Here is a 22,404-nt window from a genome sequence, read left to right on the forward strand (position 1 = left end):
TGAGTACCATACTCTGTTTTATACTGCTTTGTAAATGCTTTGGGATGTTTAATTATGTTGAAAGTGCAATATACGTTGTCATAATTGCAGAGGGCAGTGCCTATTACTCTAAATTAAATTGTTAGGAGGGCAGCATGTGGCGCAGTGATTAACACTGGGACTGTGGCGCTGAGGACCTGGGTTTGAATCCCGGGCCCTGGATCACTGTCCGTATGGAGTTTGCACATTCTCCCCGTGTCTGCGTGGGTTTCACCCCACAACCCAAAGATGTGCTGATTAGGTGGATTGGCCGTATCTTTTTATTAAAACAGTAAAAAATATATACAAGGCCAAACGGTACAAACACTAACTTTTTGTGTTGGAGAAGCAGGGCTCCCTCCCCTCAGTAACAATGTACGGTGAGGGGGGGGTGGATACTCTGATTATTAAAACAGTTCACAACACGTTTCTCCAAAAAACAAATGGTACAAGGACTAAACTTTGTGCTGGAGAGACCAGATACCCTCGCCTCTGTACCAACAGAAGGAAAAGAAAGGGGGGTGGTGTGGAGAGAGGGGAAAGGAGGGTGGTTGGGAGGGTGGGAGTTGGGGTGTTGATGGAGGGGGTGCCCAATAGGGCACTGCCTGAACTATCTACGGAGGCAGAAAAATAAAAGAACCTTCAATTATGATGTGCCAGATTCCAGGAGTCTCCCAGAGGGGATATGGGGGGCGACACAGTGTCAGGCACAAGTGAGCCCCGCATCCCGCTACAGAGCGCCTCGTGCACCCTGCGCTCCTGGCACTGGGAGGCTGACAGACTTCGGACAGACGCCCTCCGGGCCCGAGTCCTCCACCGCAGAATTTGGCGGGCGGCACAGGCCCACCATCCAACCCAGGGGCTGCCTTGATACTGCCACCGGGATCATCGACAGACGGGATCTCCTCAGGCTCCTCCCGGGGTCCCGTGCCAGTGGGAGGTGGTGGTGCAGGTGCCTGCTCTTCCCCCATTGCCTGGTCACTGGAAGGCCCCGAAAATAACTCCGAAAACAGGTCCGGGATGGTGGCAGAGGTGTCCGAAGGAAATGGTTGGGACAGAGGATCTTCCAAACTATAACCCATTAAGAACCTAAGAAGCAGGGGGTTATCGCTGACCCCCTCCCCGGAGACATTGAACAAGTCCAGGGTGTTAAATTGTGCTGGGTGGAACGGGCCCTCTCAGTTCCCATCCGACCACGAAGCAGCCTGGTTGGTGGACAGTGGCAGCTGCTGGGATTTCCTCACTGGCCCGCGCCTCTTTTCTTTAGGGGACTGGGTGTGACATCTATGGAAAAGAACCTGGATTGACGCCGTTTGCGGGGGAGAGGGTCACAAACCGTGGAGACCTCTATCTCTGAAGGCCCGTCCAGGCTGGCTCCTTGTCCCTCAATGCTTCGCTCCAGAATTTGTGGCTGGGACAGAGCACCCTCTGGTTCGAGATCACGCACCTCATGACCGCCAACCAGAGGGGCCCGCGCAGAAGTGTCACTGGGCCCGGCATCCGACGGCGAAATGTCACTGGGCTGAGGGTGTTGCTGGGTAATGGTGAGGTGAAGCTTAACGGCTGCACCCGAGTCAGTAGCCAGGGGCACTGGGCCAGTCAGGGTCAGAGAGTCAGAAGGATCCAAACCTGACCGCTGGCTAATTGCCCTGTTGGTCTTCCTCTCAGCCTTCCAGCCACGCGGCTGTCCCCTCACCTCCACGCCAGTGGAAGTAGAGGGGGCGGCCGCATCATCAGTGGCAGTGTTAGAGATAGGGCAATTTTTTCGAATATGTCCCACCTTCTTGCAGGCGTGGCACCGCACGCCACCCGCGGACCAGAAGATATGGTTTGGCCATGCTAAATTGCCCCTTAACTGGACAAGAAAAATAATTGGCTATTCTAAATTTAAAAAATAAATAAATAAATTTTTACTTACAGGATGCCGTAGGGTGCAGAGTTCGTACAAGACACATCCCAAGGCCCAAATATCACTGAAAAAGTACGAATGGTAGATTGACGTCATTCAGTTAAAAGTTCTATTGTAAAACAATTGCATACAAATAAAAAAAATAAACTTCATGAACTGTAGGTCGGTAGAAAGTAGACAGCAATGCTTGTTTCTACCTTCACTGGTTGAGTAATACATTCTTATCTACAAAATTCTATCTTTCTTACAATAGCTGTTGTAAGAAAGATGCTATCAGTGAGTGCGCGTGTTAAATACCGTGCCCCATTTTCTTCCCTGAAACTACTAATTCTTGCCGGAGGGGATTATGGTTATAGAGATAGCAATCAGCAATCATCCAGCCTCTCAATCAATAAGAGGTCTAAATAGTGAGTGTTGTCAGGATCTTTGTTTATAGTGAGAATTCCAGTCAAGGACAATCATTTCCTTAACCACCATCCACACGTGCTTCTTCCAACAAGAGTCACTGGCTAATCAGCTCATCACCAAGACTCCTATTGTGGATGCGACGCAGCAGAAGATGGTGACTTAATCCAGTTATCGCAACTGGTTAAGTAGAATACTACCTCAATGACAAAACACATATAGCCAGTTATCAGTTGCGAACATATTCATCACCTTGCACAACAATGCTACTTTTAACGAGTTGTAAATTGATGGCAGTTGCAGAGAAAAACAGGGATAGAAATTGTACCATTGGAAGATGTATCTTGCCTGAGCTGAATTTGGGCAACAACTGCAGGCTGGTTTTGTACATTCCCATTTCCCTAGGATCTCTCAAGACTCTCAATGACAAGTGTAATGACCCACGATGCGATCCTGTCTCCAGAATTAGATCTCCACTTGTTAAACAGAATCCAATTTTTTGCTATATAATCTCCATGCACTGAAAAAGTAGTGACTGGAGTTTCTGCTGTGCCTTATGTGTCCCATGATATTCCACCCATTGAAGTGTTGTGCCTAAAACTCAAGTTCAGGAATGGAAAAGCAAATACAGTCCAATCAGCACATGTACTCATTAACAGCAAAAGACTTTCATGAAATTAAATGAATTAGTTTGGTCACTTGCACATATCTCTTGCTGGTTAAAAAGCGGAATTTAAAAGACAAAATCTATCCTGATGCAGGAAGTATGACAATGTGACACAACAATACAATGCAGAAGAGGCCCTTCGGCCCATCGAGTCTGCACCGATGGGTGAAAGACATGCCCTCCACACAGCATCTGTTTCCGATTTGTCACCTCTTCTGCGATTAGGTTTGTACCTTTTGTTATTGTAAGGCTTATTCTCCCAAATTTCTGGAGATACGTAGTAAGGCGTTCCTACATAGGTGTGAGCAAAAGCCATGGGACTGTAGACAGGAAAGAAAACCTAACATTAGCAAGCAGAAAAATATTTTTGAAAACGTATCATAAAGCACGTTGTGACTCTGAAGTGTACTATTTACTAGGTTATTAGGGTTTTTCAAATACAAATTTATGATGAAATGCATCAAGCAAACAAAAATCATGGAATCACTGATAGCTTACCTGTTCAGTAAATGTGCAGATCCAAAATCTCCCAGTTTCACCACTCCATTTTTAGTGAGGAATATGTTCTGTCATTTCAAATCAGCCAATAAAGATTAATTATATGTAGACTGTGTACCAATATGTTGTCAAACTCCATAAATTACCCTCTAACATGCACACTGTAGCAATAATTCACTTAATCTGTTGTTAATTTTTTTTCCAATATATTTTTATGGGAATTTTCAAGTTTATAGAAATATCATAGAACAGGAGTCATTGCAAGCGTTGGAACAATCAAGACAGGATGAGTTAGGAACAAGATCTGTCTGCACGGATACAAGATCTGTCTGCACCATAAAATCCCTACAGTGAAGAAGGAGGCCATTCAGCCCCGAGGTCCACTTCCCCGCCCTATCCCCATAATCCCATAACCCCACCGAATTTACACATCTTTGGACATTAAGGGGCAATTTATCATGGCTACTCTTGAAAGACCCGAATGAGTAGGATGATCTGTGCTCAACTAGCATCTACACAGTATGTCCAACAGCTCCCCTCCCCACCCAATAGCCCAAGAGAAGTGAATTGTAACAAACTAATTGTTACAGGTACCTATCAAGCAGGAACCATGGACCGCTGTTGTTTATATTGCTCAGTGCTCGAGTATATCCAGTGAATCACGGTGTGGAAATCACTCATTCTTTTTCCACATATTCATGTAATTTTCACTGAAGCTGCAGACTTCTGGCTCTTGTATTCACTTAAAACGCTTTGTTTTGCACGCCTACAGATTTTACGGTATTATTGGGCAGCACGGTAGCACAGCGCCAGGGTCTCGGATTTGATTCCCAGCTTGGGTCACTGTCTTTATGGAGTCTGCACGTTCTCCCTGTGTCTGCGTGGGTTTCCTCCGGGTGCTTCAATTTCCTCCCACAAGACCCGAAAGACGTGCTTGTTGGGTAAATGGGCATTCTGAATTCTCCCTCTGTGTACCCGAACAGGCGCCGGAGTGTGGAGACTGGGTGATTATCACAGTAATTTATTGCAGTGTTAATGTAAGCCTACTTGTGACACTAATAAAGATTATTATTTTTATTAAACCAGTCCACCTAACATGCACTTCTTTAGACTGTGTGTGGTAGTCGGTATTAGGGGTATTACGGTACCCAGGTTGAGGCTGTAAGACCATTGGTGTGGGAGGTACCTGAGACAGCAAGATCACTGGTGAAGCCTGCTGCTGGTTCCGCCCAGTAAGGCGGAGTATAAGAGTCTGTGTCTCCCCAGCTGCTGCATTCTGTACCTGCGCTGCTGGGGGAAACATCTAGTCCAATAAAGCCTTCAATTGTACTCCAATCTCGCTTCGAGAGTTATTGATCGTGCATCACTGTGGGTGGAAACCGGACCACCTGGAGGGAACCCATGCAGACACGGGGGGCGGAATTCTCCGCTCCCGCGCGGCATTGCGAAGGCCGTCGTGAACTCAGCCGAGTTTCACAACGGCCTCGGAGGCCGCTCCTCGCACCCTATTCAGATTTGGCGCCATATTCACGATGGCAGCGACCAGGTGTGGTTGCCACCGTCGTGAACCGGTCGGGAACGCCAGGCCGCTCGGCCCATACGGGCCGGAGAATCGCCGGTTGCCGTCACGGGGGGGTGCCAGGGCGGCGTGTCGTGAGTCACCTGGCCCTCCCGCGATTCTCCCACCCGGCGTGGGGAGCGGAGAATCGCGCCCGGGGAGAAACTGCAAACCCCACACAGACCGTCATCCAAGGCTGGAATTGAACCCAGATCTCTGTTGCTGTCAGGCAGCACTGCAAACCACTGAGTCAGCCTAATACAGGATAGTCAACAATACAGAGGTACATTACATCCAGCACGTCAAAAGAAAACAAACAGGAAAACAAATCACAAAAACTGCAGTACTAAGGGAGAATTACATTTGTACCCCACAACACAATTCAACCCGCATCCAGGTCCAGGACAAAACAAACAATCATTATATGCCAAAAGTATGTAGAGAGGACCAGCCGCCACAAGTCCTAGTAAATCTCAGAGCTCAGACCCAGGATCACCCATAGAAAATGATGAAAAGAGTAGAGTAAAGACAATGAGCTACCAGATTCCACCCACCAATCCAAAGTCCAGACGGGGAATAGGCCATCAGTCCAACAAAGACACCCTCAAGGGGAACGACAGGATAGCCATGAGGTCCAAGGTTTAAGTAAGGATATACCCCAACCTCAGTCAAAGAAGGGGAACCCCGGCTCAGGAAAGAGGGCACAGTCCAGACACCCTTGCAGGGGTAGGGGGCCTGGGATGGTGAGCTGGCCCATCTCCACCTGTACCAGGGGATGCACCCCAACAACCAGGAATATCCAGGAAAAAGGCCATGGTCACCACAAAATAAGCAGCCTACGTAGACCTACTCCCCAACAGCCAGTACACTGGGACCGGCCATGTTCACATGCACCAAAATGATAATTCACCTCAAGTAGCTTGAGGGAAAGACAAGAACAAAGTGAGGGACATGGTGGAAAAATCATCTCCGGGGTCCCACAGAAGAAAGACAGACGGTAAAGAAAAAGAGTAAGAATCATTAGAACTAGTTGTTCATATCACAAGGATTCCCGAGCAACTGCCCAATGCATTAGATGACTAGCAGACACTCTCTTAGTTCCAGTCGTGATGAAAACTGCTTAAGAGGGAGACCAGTCTAGCAGAAAAGATAAACTCGACCTGAAGGAAGAGTTGAACAAAACCTAATCCTCACCAGGATAACATGGAGTCTGAAACAAAAACATAAAATACTGCTCAACCGCAGCAGGTCTGTGGAGAGAAGGGAGCTAACATTTCAAGTCTGGATGACTCTTTGTCAAAGCTGAGGAGAACTGGAAAAAGGGTAAAATTTACACTGCTGTGGAGGAGAGAGGGTGGTGTGTGGAACAGGATACAGGGCCAGCGATAGGTGGAGATAGACAAAGATGTCATGGACAGAAAGATAAAGGGAATGTGAATGGGGGTGATTGGGGCTAAGGGGTGCTGATATTGGCACATTAAGAGATTAGAATGTGTTAATGGCAGAACAAAGGTAAGCAGCGTGTCAAAGGACAACTAGGAACAGGGAACAGATAGCCCAAGTGGGGTGGGGAGAGGGGGGGAACAATGGTGAGGGGAAAACAGATCGATGGAAGAAGTGAAAATAAATTGATAGAAATAAAAATGGGATGAAGGTGGAGGAGAGTGTTCACAGTCGGAAGTTGTTGAACTCAATGTTAAGGCTGTGATAAGCGAGTTTTGGTAAACCCTTCGGCAAACACCAAGTCCGTCTGGGCTCAAAAAGGATAAAAGCACAGGTGCTCAGAATCAAAGAAACAAAAAGCTCAAAACTGAGCAGTGCGGAGAATCTGCGCCATTGGCGCCGGTGTGATTGGCGTGGCGCCGGACGCGGGCTGCTCTACGCGGACGGCGTGCCAATTCTCCGGCCAGGATGGGTCGAGCGCCCGTCAGAAAAGGGCCAAGTCCCGCCGGCGCCGTTCTAACCTGCTCTGGGCCGGCGGGATCTCGGCGTGCAAGGGTCGGATGGCAGCCTGTGGGGGTTGGGCGGGGGGGGGGGGGGGGGGGGGGGGGGGGGGGGGGGGGGGTCCGACCCTAGGGGGGCCTCTGATGTGGCCTGGCCCATGATAGGGACCCACTGATCAGTGGGCCAGCCTTTGTAGCTGGGGGCCTCCTTTCCTACGCGCCGGTCCCTATAGTCCTGCGCCATGTTGCGTCAGGGCCGGCGCGTTGAAGGAGGCCATTGCGCATGTGTGCGTTGGCGCCGGCGGCCATTGCATATATCCTCGTTGGCGCCGGCGCAACCGCGGATGCCACAGCGCACAGTTTACGCCGGGATCTGCAGCTGGAACGGCCCGTTCATGCCGTCGTAAAACGCAATGGCGGTTACGACGCCATGGACACTCTGCCGCGGGATTGGAGAATCCTGCCCCATACTTCGGATACATTTCGGATTAAGACTGTGCACAAATCCTGCATTCAACATTCGATTCAACATGATATGAACCTGCTAAATCAGGATAATCAATGACACAGCCCATCACACTGTACATTTCCCTACAGGAAGAAAAAATTGACAACATCAAGTAGGCAACAATAAAGGGCAGCACAGTGACACGGTGACACAGTGATTAGCATTGCTGCCTCATGGCGTCAAGGTCCCAGGTTCGATCCCGGCTCTGGATCACTGTCCGTGTGGAGTTTGCACATTCTCCCCGTGTTTGCATGGGTTGCGCCCCCACAACACAAAAGATGTGCAGTTTAGGTAGATTGGCCACGCTAAATTGCCCCTTCATTGGAAAAATGTATTGGGTACTCTAAATTTATAAAAGAAAAGTAGGCAACAACACAACCAACAGGAAGCAACATTCAGGACAATGACTGAAATGCAGGGAAATCCTCAGGATAAAGACTTCTTTATCCTGCACGAAGAAAACAAAGGACAAAACAGGACCAGTGGTCAGATGCCAAACCGACCCTAAGCCTGAAAGACAGGATAGGTTGTGCTCCATTAAATTCAAGGACAGTGTTCTCTCTACTGCAAGAACCTCGTAATGCACCTCCATTACTTCCACAAAAATACCCCACAACTCCTGGATTTGAGCACAATGGTCTGTGCCACAGAGCCGAGACCTCCAGCCAGAAGAACGACTCCCCAGCCAGAATATCCCCACTGGCAGCCATCATCCGTCAATGCACACAGCCCCGTCAGGGTGGGAGCCCACTCCACAGCAACTGCGCCATCGAAGGCAGGGCCTCACCCCAATCGCCATGAATAAACGAGGAACCAAACATTCCATCTTGGTCTAATCATGCAGAGTCAGCAGCCAAACATTTCTCAGGACATAACACAAGCCATGTAAACCAGGAAAAGACAAAAAAGAAATGTGCACAAGGATGAGAAGAAAGATTAAAAGATGAGCAGAGCCGTAACTCTCGAAACGCCGCTGCTTCCACGCTCACACCACACGTCTGCCTTGTGTTATTCTTTAAAATAGTGAGTGTACCTGGGGAACAAGTCGTACCTGGGGAACAAGTCGATCACTTCCCTTTCCTAGAACCACCTGATAAATTTGCAATACAATTCCAGTGATGTGCATTTCTCTAAAAACAAATCTACATTGTTCTAATTTTATTACAATAATTGTTGTTTGAGATCACAAATACATAATGAAAAACTCATAGTGTTGATTCTTTAATGATGCTGATTGAGAAACACCGCAACTCCTATTCAAATAACACCTCAGGATTTTTAGTATCCGCTTCTTCAGGCAGACAAAATCTCAAGCGGACACTAAAGATCCTGAGGACGGCACCTCTAGCAATGCAGCATTACTGCACTAGAACAGGAATCTGTGCACAAGTCCTGGCATGGGACTCAAAGCCACAATATTTGGACATGGAGGAAACAATGCTATCAGCAGCTCCAAGTCGACACGTGCTAAATGGCCACACATTTTTTATTCTGCAGGTGCCTTCACAAGGTGGGCAAGAGTAGTGAAGTTTGTCTCCAGGCAGATTCGGCTGACCAAGAAGCAGATTACCACACTTGGGACCAGAAAGGAGCAGATTTGGGGTTGAATGTGGGTGCAAAGGCTGCTGAGCGGATGCTGTGCTGCAGTCTTGGTCTTTTGGCTAAGATCAAGCCCGAGATCAGGTGCAAGGCCTGTTCATGTCAGCTTGGATCCAGTAAGTCTTTTTTGTGGGGCCATGAATTGAGTTCAATTTGAATTGGTGTTTGGAGCAAGCAAGAAGATAGTTTAGGGGCTTGCCCCACTCACTCTGCACATTGGCTTTGTTACACCAAGAAAGGAATTTTTAAAAATGTAAAAGCTGTAGTTGCAGAACCCAGCATAGATACAGCACTCAAAGTGAGCCTATATAAGCAAAGTGGAGGTTGAACCTCGGAATGGAACAAAGGCCAGGTAGGGCGAGCAGAATTTAAGAGGTGCTGTATTAATGCAACGGTGATCTGATTAACAATCAGGGTATGAAAACAGGTTGAAGCTCTTCCCCCAAACTACTTGAATTCTGCATGGTATTAAGTGGTCAGTGTGAACCAATTAGCAACATTAGAGACTGGTTTGAAGATTACCAATGTGATTATTAATAAATAAATTATTAATTATCAACAGTGTATGCATGACACAGCAATAAGGTAATTGTTCTGTAATGGCTGCTCTGGGACAGGCTAATGGGATCACAGCACAGCATGCTGGAAAAAAACATGGCAAATGCACAATTTCATGAGAACAAACTGGCCGGTGAATTGAATAGTAATCCTCCTGCCAATTCAAGTGAGGCTAGCTAGCTCAGCAGAGATCAAGGGTAAAAATCTGTGACCTTTCTGGATCATGTAGCCTGTTTTTTAAAAACTGGGTGATGCATGCCCACACGGAATCACTAAGGGTGTATTATCCATTCAGATTTCTTACTGTAACTTTGAAAATCATTTTGATATCCACAAAAGTCATAACATTTTGTCTGAAGATATTACTAATGCAAAACAAATAAAATACTTTATTCACATCAGAGGCTAGAAATTACTGTTGAATTCATGAATTCTGTCTGTTATTTTAATAGAGGCAGTTACCTAAAGTTACCTAAATGGCACCTCCATTAAGAAAGTTGACAGGACAATTATACAACCTAGTTTAACAATACTGATAAATAAATAAGAAATAATACTGTTGTTTCGAACTAACATCAATTTCAGATTTCGAAGTACAGAATTTGCATCACAAAGTCAAACTTCATTAACCTATTAGATGAGCTAGAATTCTAATTTTAGTCCAACAATTATTTTAATAATTTTTGTTCTCCATAAAAAGGAGTACTTGCCTTGGATTTGATGTCTCGGTGCAGAACTCGTTTGTCATGTATGTGCTTCATTCCAAGACAAATTTGTACAAATAGGTTCAGCACCTATTAGAATCAAATGGACAAAATCATTCCCCTGATGTCAGTGTAACAGTGCAATCAGACTATAGGTTCATGAAAGGACGAGACACATTGATGAAGGTCGGGCAGAGGATGTGGTGTATATGGATTTCAGTAAGGCATTTGATAAGGTTCCCCATGGTAGGCTCATTCAGAAAGTTAGGGGGCATGGGATACAGGGAAATTTAGCTGTCTGGGTACAGAATTGGCTTAGGGAACAGGCCAGAAAGCCAGGACAACCCAGCCTTGTCCATTTGCAGGACTCCTGGCCTTAGTTTTTTGATTGTCTGGCAACTAATTTGTTGCTGGTGGAACTCCTGCCCCTTTAAAGGATGGCCACGCTCCCCCATGAGGTGCTGAACAATTGGAGGGCCAGCAGCTCAGTGTTCTCAGAGAGGGGAGAGTTGGGGAGGGAGGGTGTGGGGTTACCACCAAGAGGCCACTACAGAATGCCCAATGTGAAGGCCCCAGTCCCACCCTGAACTTGCAGGCTGGCCACAAGGGTTCACCAGGCAGTCTCTCCATGTGGTAGAGGGCACACCTGAAGCGGGTAACATACCAATGATGGCAGAATGAGGCCTGTAACTGGTCAAATAAGAGATTCCATTGGCCTGTGTGTGGGGGGAAGGAATCCTTCATCTACCCCACTTCTGATAAAAGCCATGGCAGTGGGAAGAACAACAGGCACTCCAGATCCATTTTCCCTCGTCATTTTACCGCCTAACACATCAATGCCACTGGTGAACTCCAGCCCAAAACACCTTTTAGTGAATATCACATGGTGGGCAACATGCATGATGCATAATTTTATAAGCACAGGAATGATATTTCATGGCATGCACTGTCGAACAGAAAATTTGGTAAATAAGAAAACTTGTCTTATTGACAGTAATTACTATTATACAGTGAGAGTGGACTCTCTTGTTCCTCAGGCTGTAACCCGGCACATTGCTTTTCTTTATCCCTTATTAGGAAAACTATGTGAGTGGTTAAAACTTGGTGCCAATTGTGCCACTTTCAATTATTGTGAGATTCAGCATGAAGCGTGATGCAGAAGGCTGCAGTATAACATTAAATATGAGAGACATAAAGACATAATGCTTTTATTAAATGACTTAAGGATCTCTTGTGATGTTGCTTATGTAATTTGGATGCTCTCAAGAGGACTGGGTTCATATAACATAAAATTGTTGAATAAATAAATATAAATTCCAAGTTGTGCAGAGCTCAGATGTTCAGGCAAAGAACTTTGAGGAAATGTTGGATAAACTCGGTTTGTCTAGCTATGAGGAGAGGTTGGATAAACTCAGTTTGTCTGGCTGCAATGACAGAGGTTGAGGGGCGACCTGATAGAAGTCTACAACATTATGCACAGGGCGATAGTCAGAAGCTTTTTCCCAAGGTGGAATAGTCAATTACTAGGGGATACATCTTTAAGGTGTGAGGGGCAAAGTTTAGAGAAGAGGTGCAAGAGAAGTTCTTTACACAGGGGTAGTTTGTGCCTGGAACTCGCTGCTGGAGGAGGTGGTGGAAGCAGGTACGATAGTGACGTTTAAAGGGGTGGCTTGACAAATACATGAATAGGATGGGAATAGAGGGATACGGGCCCCAAAAGTGTAAAAGGTTTTAGGTTAAATAGCATGGTCGGTGCAGGCTTGGAGGGCTGAAAGGCCTGTTCCTGTGCTGTACGTTTCTTTGTTCTTTGTGCTTATCAGTGTCAGGCTAGACGTTAAAAGCACCGTGCACATTAAAATCATTTTGCATTTTTAAAACATGCAATGGAGCGATTCTCCAGGGCCGCCACCCTCAACCAGGAATTACGATGGCCTGTTGAATCGGTGCAGGGGCAGCACTCAGACAGAGCACTGTTCTTTCTAGAAGGCACTTCAGAACAAAGAAACAGTCTATTCAAAAAAACGCAGTTAGGAAGAACATCTCCTCAAAAGAGGAAGCAGTTAATGGACTGTGTAGAGTTATAAATTGAATGTAAACAATGCAGTTCAAAGCATTTAGGCTTCTCACCATGCCCAGAATCTTGAAACGGTTAAAGTGGAATGAAACTTACCGTGAAAAAAAATGACTTCAAATGAACTTGACCTGCTCGGAGAGACATCAAAGAGTTCCAACACACTAGAGGGAAGACTTTTAACTACAAATTGAGCCCTTCCAGCCCAGCCCAGCCCAAACCCCCCGACTCTCATCTCTACTGAATGACTCTCCCCAACCCACTGGAGGTAAATGCAGAGAGGGTACTCTCCATACCTTGTCCCCACCTCAGAGTTCATGGCACCAGGTAGGCGCTGCCAAGGGGTGGGGCCTGAAAAGGGGGGAACTGAGGGAAAAGGCCTGAAGAGGGAGGATTGGATTGGATTGGATTGGATTTGTTTATTGTCACGTGTACCGAGGTACAGTGAAAAGTATTTTTCTGAAAGCAGCTCAACAGATCATTCAGTACATGGGAAGAAAAGGAAATTAAACAAAATTCAAGAAAATAGGTTAGTAATAATGTTAGCTTTAGAATTAATTTTTAAAAGATTAGAATGAGTATACGTTAAGTAAAAAGTGGATCTGTTGGGGAGAGCTTGCAGAGAGTCACCTCGCTCTGGTGCCATCTTGTAATGCTGGGGGGGGAGGGGGGGGGGCTGCTGAAGCAGGAAGGGGCCTGAAGGGGGGCCCTGAAATGGAGGGGAATTTGCCTAGCCCATAACGGGGCATTGCTCACTTGGCAGTGGGGCCTTGCCAGTGATTGGGCAGGGAGTGGGCTTGCCGGCGATTTGGGGAGGGGGGATCGTCAGCAATTCGGAGGAGGAGGGGGCTGCAATGTTATTCTGAGATCGGGGTGCCTCAGGCCCGTCCTCTTCAGGCCAGCGCAAAACCAGTTCCTCTCCAAAAAGGTTTCAAAGTGCCGTTGAATCCCATCTCAGCAGCGCTACGAGCGCCAACAGGAAACACTCCAGTTTTTCCACTGGCAGCAGCACTTAGAATGAAATCAGGGGAATCATGCCCAATATGTTGGATCAATGACATATAAAATATTGATATTGGGGCTGATTTTCCTCGTAGTAATGCCTCGGATGCAGACTGAAGATGCAGCTGATGTGAAAAAGGGTTGGAGACCTGTGAAATCTGGTCCTGGATCACTTTACATATCTCAGGGCTTCACCTGATAATGTGCAGGCTATTGTCTTCGCAGGGTCTGGTTCAGCAAAGACATGGGTATCGACTTGTGCTATTGCTGCAAGGCCATGTGGACTGACATGACCGGTGATAGACAGAAAGGTCAGCAGTGGTCATACACTCGGTTTTATCTTCCACCGGTGCTACAATCGACAGAAGATGCAAGTGAAAAATGAGCATTTAAATGATGAAGGGCTCCTCCTCCAGTTTCATCTAAAGGGTGTCCCTTCCCAGACAGGAACTGGACATGAAACAAATCACACAAGGGAATTCTGTCCTGCTGGGATTGGGGTACAGATTCATCCATGATTTTTTCAGTCATGACAAGTTATATACCATTTCTTCTGGAAATAATTTTTCCTTTTGCTGCAGAAGTCTTTGCGTGAGATCGCCACCGTCACAGTATTCCATCACTATATAAAGGTGTCCATCAGCTGCAATAGAAAAACATACCATAATATTAAATATGCATATGGTGTGCAGGATAGGGAAATCATAAATAAAATAGCACCTGAAGCAACAATTTACAATCACGGGATTCTTTTTGTACAAAATAATAATCATAAATTACAAAATACATAGAATTTACGGCAAGAAGCAGGCCTTTTTTAACTTTTATTTGTCTGTGGGGTTAACAGGTCTATGTTATGCTCCACATGTCTCGTCCCATTCCTCTTCATCAAACCCTATCAACATATCCTTCCAGCCCTTTCCTCCTTGCATACTTTATCTAGCTTCCCCTTAAATACATCTATGTTATTCACTTCACTCACTCCATTTAGTAGTGTGTTCCACATTCTCACCACTCCCAGAATAAAGACACTTTTTATAAATTCCTTATTGAATTTATAATGGTCTATCCTATATTTGATTGTCCCTAGTTACGGACTTCCAAGCAAGCGGAAACATCTTCTCCACTTTCATACGATCAACCCTTTCAGAATCTCGAAAACCTCTATTAGGTCACCTCGGAGTCCTGTCTTTTCTACAGAAAATAGCCCTAGCTGCTTCAGTCTTTCTTGTCAGTTGTCCCCGCTTGAATCTGGCATCTTAGAACAACAGAATCACAGACTTTTACAGCACTGAAGGAGATTGTATGGCCCATTGTGTCTGCAACGGCTCTTGAATGTGCTACCTAGCTAGTCCCATTCTCCAGCCCTATCTCCGTAGCATTATTTATAAATAGTTGATTGCTACCTTACAGGGACAATTATTGGAACCAATGTGGTTCAGGCGGTGTCCTCAGAGTGAGAGAGAACTGTAAAAAATACCCCACAAAACTTGGAAACTAAACAAGAAACCTTCCCTTGTTGGTGCACAGCATACTCAGCACAAGTACATTTAGGAAAACAAAAATATATAATGTAACAAAGGACTCTCCGGAAATTGTACTCATTTACTAAAAAGGCCCTTTTATTTAACTTTCATAAAACACATTAATGACAAAATGTACACCCATCAGTATTCAAAAATAGCAGGCTACTGAGTTGGATGATCAGCCATGATCATACTAAATGGCACCAATGGTGATTATTTGGAGTTCAGACTTTTTCTAGCCCTTCTCTCTAGCCCTTACCTCTAGTAGGGTACACACAAGAGATAAACAGACACACACATACGCCAATTTTGGCTCCAATCTGCCAAATTACCCTGCAACCTATGGGATCTTACCTTTTTTTTAAATTATAAATTTAGAGTACCCAATTCATTTTTCACAGTTAAGGGGCAATTTAATGTGGCCTACCCAGCACATCATTGGGTTTTGGGGGCAAAACTTACGCAAACACAGAGAGAATGTGCAAACTCCACATGGACGGTGACCCAGAGCCGGGATCGAACCTGGGACCTCGGCGCCGTGAGGCTGCAGCACTATCCACTGTGCCACTGTGCTGTCCCCTTCTTTTTTAATAAAAATATTTTTATTCCAATTTTCAACACTTAATATTTTACGATAACAAAAAAAACTCAACATATTAAACCCCCTACACAAGAAGACCTGATTGAGTGCTGACCAGCCAGAGGTTTAAAAGGTTATGGAATTGTCTGACAGGGTACATGTAGTGAAGATGTTTTCTCTGCTGGGCACAAGATGAACTAAGGGCCAGAAATGATAGATACTGGCGGGATTCTCCCAGCCCGGGGCCAGGCCGGGCCAGAGAATCTCCGCAACCGGGTCATGCCACCTCGACGCCGGCACATGATTCTCCGCAGAGCGGAGAATCGGCGCCATTGGCACCAGTGCACTTGGAGCACCGGCAGTCGCGGGCCGCTGTACGCGGCCGGGGCGCTGTACGCGGCCGGGCCGCCGATTCTTCGTTCCGGATTGGGCCAATCGCCCGCTCTAAAATGGCAGAATCCCACCGGCGCCGTCCACCCTTGGTCGCAACCGGCGGGAACTCTGCGCGCAGGGTTGGCGGTGGGGGCCGGCCCCTGAACTCCCGCGCCATGTTGCCTCGGGGCCGGCGCATTGAGGGAGGCTACAGCAAATGCGCGGCTTGGCACCGGCGCCACTGCGCATGCGCAGATGCCGCGGTGCACAGTTTGCGCCAGGGTGGGAGGCTGGAGTGGCATGAACCGCTCCAGCGCCATGCTGGCCCCTGTAGGGGCCAGAATCGGTACTCCCAGCGGCCCGTTCACGCCGTCGTGAAACGCGACGGCGTTTCCGACGGCATGGCCACTCTGCCGCCGAATGGGAGAATCCCGCCCACTAATAAAATAAAAAGGGAAGCACAGGGAACTTTTTTATACAGAGAGTGGTTAGAATGTGGAACTTACTATCACAAGGAGGGTTGAGGCAGACAGTATTGATGCATTTAAGGGAAGGAAAATGAATACAAGGATATTTTGGTAAGGTTATCTAAAGAAAGATGGGAGGAGACCCACTTAAGAGCATGTATAACAGCATGGACCTGTTGGGCTGAATGGCCTGTTTTTGTACTTTAGATACTACGTAAATCGTTTCCTCCAGAAGATAGCAAGAAGCAGCAAGAACATTGGAATCCATAAAAAGAGGAGAACAGGCCAATAAAGTAATAGATAAATTAATTAATTCTTGAATTTTACTCACCTTCAAATGAGTCCATAAATGCAACAATGTTAGGGTGCTTCATTTTGGCAAGCAGTATGGCTTCCCTCCTTGACCTTTGTAGCCCTGAGGGATTCTAAATAAATAGAATAAAAAGGAGATGGCACCTTGTCTTGCTGTTAAAAATAAACAATATCCAATGCTTTTAACAGCTCTGATCTTGGCAAATACCTGTATTATTAAAGCTTTCTCACGGAATGTTTGACATTGAGAACATTTGGTTTGATTTCACCTTTGGTCCAACTACATCATAAACCACACTGATATGCATCATGTATTAAAATTACATGCCATAACAAATGGGTGTATATCCTCTGTTTACTTACTTGACTCATTGCTATTAAAGTATTCTTACCTCTGACCTCTGAGTGAGGTCAGGGTTCAAAACCCAGTACAATAGTTGGGCATATAAACTGGGTTTCTGCATAGTTAGAAATGCCACTTCTCAGTTTAGGAATTAAACTGAGCTCTGACCGCTCTGTTTGGATCCCATAGTACTTTTCAAAAATGATCAAGTTGTCTCTCGTCAAATTCCTGGCCATCAACCATTCCTCAACAATACCATCACATTACTGCCATATATACCTATATAACAGTAACCACATTTAAAAGGTAACACATTGGCTGTTAATCCTTTTGGATGGCCGAAGATGTAAAAGGAACTTGTTCAGTGAAGATCGGGTTTCTCTTGACAAAAGACTAGTGGTAGAAATAATTAACAACTTGTTATGGTTCAACCTAGACTGAGAAAATGATCCAGCTGTTCTTACCAGGTGGTACACATTACTAAAAGTATGTCACAAAAGAACAACAGAATGTACTTTTTTGAAAATCCTAAAGCAAAGCAATGATGCTGGCTGCCTCTCGGAAAATGTCCATTGCCACAAATGATAACTGATGCAAATCCCATTGAATTCAATTTCCAATCAGTGGGCACTTTCGAGAACAGAGCCTCCCTTTAGATGGTTGAAGGGGCTAAAAGTATAAAATGTAAGAGAGGGATGTTAGCTAATATCGCCACAAAATAAAGTTAAAACATGCTCACATTGCATTTACCTTTGAAAGATGAATTTCCTTCATCACATATTGCTGCCTTTCATTATGCTTTTGTACCAGAAGAGCTCTGCCAAATGAACCTTCCCCAATAACCTTTAATACTCTGTAAGTATCCATCATAAAATACCTGTCTGGAAGACAATTATAGCTTTGTGTTAATCACTGAACCATTTTGCACTGTCTTAGTATAACCTTTAGTTTTTTATTTATACATTTTAATATATTTTTACTTTTTAAAACAATGTTAAATCATTAAATGTGGAGTTCAGAGAGAATTAGGTATCCTTGTAAATTAATTGCAGAAATTCAATATGCAGGTACAAAAAGCAATTTGGAAAGAATATGTTGAATATGTATTCTAGCTCAATATGTTGATCCTGATTGCAAAGGGGTTGGGATATAAAAGTAAGGGCGGCAAGGTGGCAGTGGTTAGTGCCATGGGGCCCAGGTTCAATTCTGGCCTTTCCTCCCCCATGCATACTTGGGTTTTCTCCAGGTGCTCTCACAGCCAAAAGAAAGTGCAGGTTTGGTGGATTGGCATGTTAAAAATTGCCCCTTAGTATCCAAAGATGTGCAGGTTAGGTGGGGTTACGTGGTTAGGGCGGAGGGAAGCAGGCCTAGGTAGAGTGCTCTTTCAGAGGGTGGGTGCAGACTGTTGGCCTCCGCTACACTGTAGAAATGTTACGGTTCTATTCCATTCTAAGTCTTGCTACAATTGTACAGGATTTTGATGAAACCACACCTGGAGAACTGTGTACAGTTTTGGTCTCGATGCTGAAGGAAGCACCTACTTCGAAGAGGTGCAACGATAGTTCACCAGATTGATTCCTGGGATGAGAGGATTGTGTAGGAGAAGAGATTGAATTGACAAAGACTGTACTCTCTGATGTTTAGAACGGGAGGTGATTTTGTTGAAACATACAAAATTCTGAGGGAGCTTGTTAGAGGAGAGGCTCCTTTCCCTGGCAGGAGATTCTACAATGGAGGAGTGAAGTCTCAGGTCAAGGGCTTAGCCATTTACTGTAGAGAGAAGGGCAAATTTCTTCTATCATGTGATTGTGAATCTTTAGAATTCCTTACCCCAGAGGCTGTGGATGCTCATTATTTCTTAAGTTTGATGAAGAAGCGTTGCATTAGTGAAGAAAAATAAGCATTTGCCTTGCAGTGAAATTCTAGCAGATTGCCAAAATGGATAACTACGATGGTGTTGAGTTAAATAAGTAAAGTCACCACAGTCCCAGATGACCATTGGCTACTTTCCCCTTTGAGGGGGAGAGCTGACTATTGGTGATTTAACCTGAGGATCACCACACCTCAGGCAAGGGGCAAGGTGAGAAGGTGGGGCCTTAATGAATAATCTCAACCGGTATGGGAATTGAACCCACACTGTTGTCCTCACTCTGCATCATAAACTAGCTCTCCAGCCAGCAGAGCTAAAGAACATTTGTTATTTGTCTTGCTGCAAGACAAATGCAGCAATCACTTTTTTTCCAGTAAATTTGGGATTGTGCTGACCATAAGGCCTGGTCACATAAATCCACCTCCGTATGAACACTTAATTCAGTGCATTTTACATTAGCAGACACTCGATCATTCTGTGACTAATAAACAGAAGGTGGGAAATGCTTTGATTTCCCTAATTACAGGTAACAAATGATATGTGTTTTTTTGTGACTGTGCCTGCATTACTACATTGAAAATGTCAAGAATAGTGAACTAGAATTTGAAGAAAGCGAATAAGCCTGATTTTAACCCATTAAAATACACCCACTCATCCAGAGTCAATGTGAACACTAACATGAATTTATTATTTACAAACACGCATGTGAGTTTATTGGTATCAATTTGCTTGGTGTTTTTTTGTGTGACAGAAATCCAAAGCCTTGGACTACTAGCGGAGGCAATCTGGGCTTTCATGTTAAGTGACAATATTTATACGTGGCATAATCTTGTGAGTATTTCCTGTTTTCAGTTCACCGTAGTTTGCATAAAGCTTTAAAATGAATTATGCAGTTTTTTTACAAGTTACGTAAAGATGGTTCATAGTGGATTTAACAGAAGATCTCTGCCTGAAGAATATTTAATATGTTAAACTAGAAAAAACATTGTGGTCCATAACGTCTTGATTCCCCAGCGTCACATTTGAGGGGTACCCCAATAATGCACTGGGGAATCCTTCTAAGAAGTTCCCACATAAGGGTTTGCCCAGCAACTGCCCAGAAGCCCTAATTTCCATTGGACAATTGCCCAGGGCTGAGAACCAGCCAACAGAAGCGATTTAAATTGCTAACTTCCAATGGTTCTGCTATTGTTACCCTGACAGAGTTAGTGGGGAAAAGAATCACTTCTAACGCCAGGGTAACTATTTAGAAAACCTAGGCCCAGCCTCGCAGGACACCCTCCCACACACGGCCCCCCCTGGGAACACACCACACCATCCCTGATGCTACAACCCTCCTGACCTGTCCATCCGTCCCACCCCCTCTCTCTCTCTCCTGACCCGCGCCCCACACCAAGACATGACACCCTCTTTCCTGGACTGACCCAGACCTATCCTGGAGTGACACTCCTGTCTGTTTTTCTCTCCCTCCCCCACCCCCTACCCCACCCCACCCACTGACCGCACAGTCTCTCTCGCGCACCACCACTGTCTCGCTCTCCCCCACCCACCCCCACCGTCTCGCTCTCCCCCACCCACCCACCCCCACCACTGTCACTCTCTCTTTCTCTCTCCCACCTCTCTCTCCCTCCCACCCCCAACTCTCTATCACGTCAAAGTTCTCTCATCCCCCAATCTCTCTCTCCCCCCCAACTGCCTAGCTCCCCCTCCCCCCCAACTGCCTAGCTCCCCCTCACCATCCTCCATTTCACTTCCTTCTCCAAACCCCTCTGTCCCCTCATCACCCCCTCCCCATTGCTCCCCTCAGCACCCGCTCCCCATCTGCCCCCCATGCTCCCCTCACCCCCCCCCCATGCTTCCCTCACCCCCCATGCTCCCCCCTCATGCTCCCCTCACCCCCCCCCCCATGCTCCCCCCACCCCCCCCCCCCACCCCTCACCCCCCTCCCCACCCCTCCCCCCCCGGCTCCTCCATCCCCCTCCCGCCTCCCTTCCACCGCTCCCCTCCCCATCACGGAAGGACAGGAGGCGCCATCCTTTCAGGCCGCTACTGCCTATTCAGGGCGAGTTACAGCCTGCGAATTTTGGAATGTGTTTAAAATGAGGGGGTTGTGGTATCGCTCTGATAAATGTTCTTCAACCCTTTGTTTAATGCTTTTATTATTAAAATATGCAAACCGAGGCAGCAAAGTGTATAGAGATTGTTCGGATGTATCACTGTCCCTCCGGTTAGAATGCCACTCCACGGAAACAAAGAGAAACCCGTGTTACTGAGCAGTTCTTTGGGCAAGTACCGAATAGGCAGCTTTCAGACAGTAAGCCGCTCAGTCTTGGCTGATGGGAGGTACACAATGGGATACGTTACTTTTGTTAGGGAGACGACATGAAGAGCTATTTTAATAGGTTCCAGCTGAAATGACGCATTAACCCATCATTTACAATAACAAACTCTCCAAATTATCCGCCACTATTATCAGCAAGCTGGAAATCTCCCGGTGTTAAAAATTGCTTTTTGTTTTTCCCATTTGTTCCCAGCTTTTTCTGGGTGGAAACAAATTCCGGGAGGATTTGTGGAGGTGTCAGGAATTCCCCGGCAGCCGCCTAATGTAACCTTGTCGAGAGTCTGCTACAGTGTGTAACAAAGAGTCCCTCCTCCCAATGCTACTTTGGTTCAAAAATATAGAGAAAGCAACCCGGTCACTTAAATCTATATTAAAAACATTAAACCACACTTACTCCACTCGCAAACCACTTCCCAGGTTTTATATGAGCCGGAAATAACACACAACCGAGGTCATTGCGGGCGTTCCCATCATCACGTGTTGTGGGGGGGTATAAACGTTGCTTCACTCACTGATACAAATGGATCTTTCTATCAAAATAATGGTGAGACTGGTTCCACTCCATTATTTCCGCAGAAATGGTTCAGTGTTATGCTCAATGGGCGCCCTGTACTCCAGTATCCAAACGTTGCGTTTAGTCCATACCAACATCTCACTGTAGGACACATCTGGTTGCTTATCTCGAAATTTAATTGCAGTGAATGGTGTGGGTTGCTGAATTTGCAAGGCAGACTGTGGTGAATGTGTAACCGACTGAACTTATAGACCCGTCACCCCCGCCGGACTTGATTTTTTTTAACAGGGGGTGAATGTGGTGAATGTGTAACCACTATAAATTCACACTGTACATTACTGTGTCCCTGTGGCCTCCATCTGTGAGCCGTTGCGTGGCTCTGCCCACAGGGGGAGATGAGGAGCATGTACAAGGCTCCACCCCCAGCAGGAAGTATAAGTGCTGCGGTCCTACGAGTCCGCCCTCAGTTCAGTTTAGTCGCAGGCAGGCTCAGTTGTAAGCCGATTAAAGCCACAGTTTACTTCACTCGTGTCTCTGAATGAATTGATGGTCGCATCACAGACATGAATTAAACTTGCCAGAGAACGTGAAGGGGGCAATGCTCCGGGGCCTCTCCCTCCTCCCCCCCTCCTCCCCTCC

The 22,404-nt window shown here is 46.1% G+C and overlaps 1 protein-coding gene across 3 annotated transcripts in view; it reads right to left on the reverse strand.

Moving 5' to 3' along the window:
* The window catches only part of nek3 (NIMA related kinase 3), a 40,618-nt gene extending 18,775 nt beyond the window's left edge, over nt 1–21,843 (reverse strand). For all 3 annotated transcript variants that reach the window (XM_038818377.1, XM_038818376.1, XM_038818375.1), the window contains exons 1-8: nt 21,646–21,843; nt 17,791–17,921; nt 16,717–16,810; nt 13,986–14,083; nt 10,374–10,457; nt 3,498–3,565; nt 3,233–3,319; nt 1,937–1,991 (exon numbers count right to left, since the gene is read on the reverse strand). In XM_038818377.1, coding sequence (XP_038674305.1) covers nt 1,937–1,991; nt 3,233–3,319; nt 3,498–3,565; nt 10,374–10,457; nt 13,986–14,083; nt 16,717–16,810; nt 17,791–17,910 — 606 coding nt within the window. In that variant the 5' untranslated portion in view covers nt 17,911–17,921; nt 21,646–21,843. The remainder of the gene's footprint in view (nt 1–1,936; nt 1,992–3,232; nt 3,320–3,497; nt 3,566–10,373; nt 10,458–13,985; nt 14,084–16,716; nt 16,811–17,790; nt 17,922–21,645) is intronic.
* Nucleotides 21,844–22,404: the final 561 nt, after the last annotated feature.

Source organism: Scyliorhinus canicula, chromosome 14 (genome assembly GCF_902713615.1).
Source record: "Scyliorhinus canicula chromosome 14, sScyCan1.1, whole genome shotgun sequence".
Classification (NCBI taxonomy): Eukaryota; Metazoa; Chordata; class Chondrichthyes; order Carcharhiniformes; family Scyliorhinidae; genus Scyliorhinus; species Scyliorhinus canicula.